This window comes from Fukomys damarensis, unplaced genomic scaffold (assembly GCF_012274545.1).
Source record: "Fukomys damarensis isolate Sample0158 unplaced genomic scaffold, DMR_v1.0_HiC HiC_scaffold_24, whole genome shotgun sequence".
Classification (NCBI taxonomy): domain Eukaryota; kingdom Metazoa; phylum Chordata; class Mammalia; order Rodentia; family Bathyergidae; genus Fukomys; species Fukomys damarensis.
The window spans coordinates 7,175,248-7,178,327 of NW_022900936.1; the positions used below are offsets into that span (position 1 = coordinate 7,175,248).

Below are 3,080 nucleotides of genomic sequence, written 5' to 3' on the forward strand. Positions count from 1 at the left end.
AAAAAAAAAAAAAAAAAAGTCTTCTATAAAAAGAAAAGATAACTAAGCTAAACCAAACCTACACTCTCATGCTTCCCAGGAGACACAGTGCAAAGACTTAGAGGAACATGCATGCCCTCCAAGGGTCCCGGTACCTGATTCCACCACTGGCCTCAACTCAAAGTAGACTGGACAGCAGCGAACCGCGAGGGTTGCCTTCCCGGGACACGGAAGATGGGCCACTGGCCTGGGAAAGTAAGTGAAGTTTAGAAATAGGCACAGCCACTCAGCAGAAGCCAAAGGAAAGGGCGAGTTTTCCCTTTACTCTCCTGCTTACCTTTTAAGGTTTTTCCTAGAGAAAACGTAGGTAGTGTTGGTGACATTTTCCCCAGACTCGACACATCCGGCTGGGCAGCAGAAGAGGGAAAGGAAAGAGTCTGTTAGAACTCACTGTCCCCCCAGAAAGCTCCAGAGCCTTCTGGTCTGGTTAGAGACATGTCTTTTCCCTAAAGCGCTATCTTGGGACAGTGTTTTTATGACTGGAGACAAATCCAAGTATTGTCTGGACTCCACACTGGAGTTCTACTCCCGGGAATCTCCACCTGGGGGCTCACAGACCCCGGAACCAAGGCAGGAAGAACAGGAAGTGGAGCCCCTCTATCAAGCCTCTCATCAGAGAATCCAGGCAAACCCTCTGGAAGGAGTTCACGACTCCACCCGCTAGCCAGGCCCCGACCTTGCTTGTCACCCAGAGTGAGCCTGGATGTTTCCAGTCTGTCAGACCCAGCCCTGGCCTCCTGCTTGTGTCTGAGAACAGCTCACGTGACAGAGCCTCCTCAGTCCCCAGCTGGAGCTGGAGCCAGATCCACGAGGTTGTCACAAAGTTCTCCTGGAAATGCTTCCTGTTCCATGTTCCTATTTCCTGACACATGTGTACACATGTAATTTCACATGTAATTATTCTGTATCTGCTGGAGAGGACAGGAGACAGGAACAAAAGCTTTTTACTATCGCTTTTTTTTATATAGGACTTCACTATATGGTTCAGGCTGGCCTCGAACTCAAGACAATCCTCCTGCTTCAGCTTCCAGAGATCTGGGATTACAGCTGGGTGTCACCATGCCCATCCCTAGGTTTAGTAAATAACTTTTGATAAAAATATTTTAATAAATAACTCTAGTAAATGCTCTTTTAATAAATAACTAGCAACTACTTCACTTCTTCCTGGTTCTGAGAGCTTCCCCGCCAAGGTGGCAGCCCAAGTCCTGATGCTCTTTAGACCCTCTCACACACGTATGCATGGCTCTTGTCCTCCAGCCCAGCTGGTTCTTCATGGCAGACTTGACCTGGGTCCTCCCGTCATCCCACACAGGACGGTCTGGAGCCATGGGGTCACCAGACACTGGCTGTGATGCTATCTGCACTCCTTGCTGGAGGCTACAAAGGCCTTGCTGGTTCTGCCCACTCCTGCGCCCAAGGAAGCCCAGCCACGCTCATCCTGTCTGACCCTGCTGTCATGTCATAGGCTGCTTCAGAAAGATATGCTTTGTCTTTGGCTTTAGAGCTTTGACTTCCACATGAGTATCTGCTGCAAAGTTGCTCATGAAAAGGTTTAAGTAGTAAATTTTCTTACAGTGAAATGTTTCTTAAGCGATAACTGCCCAACACTCTATCTAGTCTTGCAAGTCCCAAACGACTGAATGTCAGAATCACTTGGAAATCTTTTTAAATCTCCAAAAGCTGGGCCATCCTCCCCAGGCCTGCGAAGCCACCGTCTCTGGGGAGGGGACACAGGCATCAGCACCTTTTCTAAGCTCTTGGGAGGCTGCAATGTGCAGACCTAAAGGCCACACCACTGCCCGGGAGCCTGGCACCCCACTCCGCTTTGCACGCTAAAGCAAGTGCCGCCAACACGCACCTGGGGTGAGGAGCAGAGACCCATCGGGGGTGAAACTGAGTCTGCGGAAGAAGGACTTCATGCTGTCATCATGAAACATCCGGTAGCTTCTAGCCTGGGGCACACAGAGATGAAACATCATTCTAGATCTTTATGCCCACAGTGAAGCCTTACTGGTTGTTAATGACATAATACATGAAACTGAAACATTAAAAATCAAACAATGATCTAAGACCATAAGAGCAACCACTCATGAGGGCCAAGCACCCATTTGTCAAGCAGAGCTGTGTGTCGGTCTGTGTGTGGGTCCGTGTGTCTGTGTTGTGTCTGGGTGGTTGTATATTATTAAAAACTGTAAGAAGCGCAGGGAGGTAGCCTGGGCCCCGATCCACCCTGGGAAGGAGAGCCACGCCTGCTCCCGACCCAGCCGCCATCACTCAAGTGCTGGGAAGGTAGCCTGGGCCCGGATCCACCGGGGGAAAGAGAGCCATGCCTGCTCCCGACCCAGTCACCATCGCTCAAGCGCCGGGAAGGTAGCGCGCCCCCATATGCCCCCCCGCCGCACTCTCAGACCTCCTGACTGTGCCAGTCTTTGGACCCACTCTGCAGAGGCAGAGGTGGTCATCAAGGGTATTTTTCTGAGTTCCCAATTTTGAACATCTTTAAAGAAAGGGCGTGGGAAACCTGTAAAAGAACGTTGTGGAGTTCAACCATTCAGAAGGATGGGGAACTCAATCTGGGCCTTGCAGCCTGAGGTCAGTCAGCGTCAGGGGATTCAGCCATCACCTAACTGAGATCAAGGGTCTTGCATCCTCACTCTGTCTGAGCCATTAAATGGTAAATACTGTATATTGAAATTCTGTTCACTGCAGACATGTTCTGGACTGCTTCTTGATTTCAATTTAATTCAAATGATTTAAGGGTGATAGACTAGTGACTACCACAGGCGGTCAGTGTCCAAGTTGTGCTTGATCTTAATGTTTTGCTGATTGTATCAGTTGGGATAAAGCATTGCGGTTGATTTGATGAGCTGTTTTCTCTGATGTTATGAAGATGAGATTGTCTATGGGTCGTTAGTGACACAGAAGCTAGGGTGCAACTATATCAGGAAGATTTGGGTGATAATCCAGAGATTAAACCAAGGACAGTCCGACAACAAAAATTAAAATGAGAAACCCCACAAGCAAGATACAAGGACAGACTT

General features: G+C 49.0%; 1 protein-coding gene across 2 annotated transcripts in view; it reads right to left on the reverse strand.

Annotated features, from left to right (window-relative positions):
* Positions 1 to 3,080, reverse strand: part of Chaf1b (chromatin assembly factor 1 subunit B) — a 21,334-nt gene that overhangs the window by 7,470 nt on the left and 10,784 nt on the right. For both annotated transcript variants that reach the window (XM_010636578.3, XM_010636577.3), the window contains 3 exons: positions 1,898 to 1,991; positions 317 to 386; positions 135 to 226 (listed from right to left, as the gene is read on the reverse strand). In XM_010636578.3, coding sequence (XP_010634880.1) covers positions 135 to 226; positions 317 to 386; positions 1,898 to 1,991 — 256 coding nt within the window. The remainder of the gene's footprint in view (positions 1 to 134; positions 227 to 316; positions 387 to 1,897; positions 1,992 to 3,080) is intronic.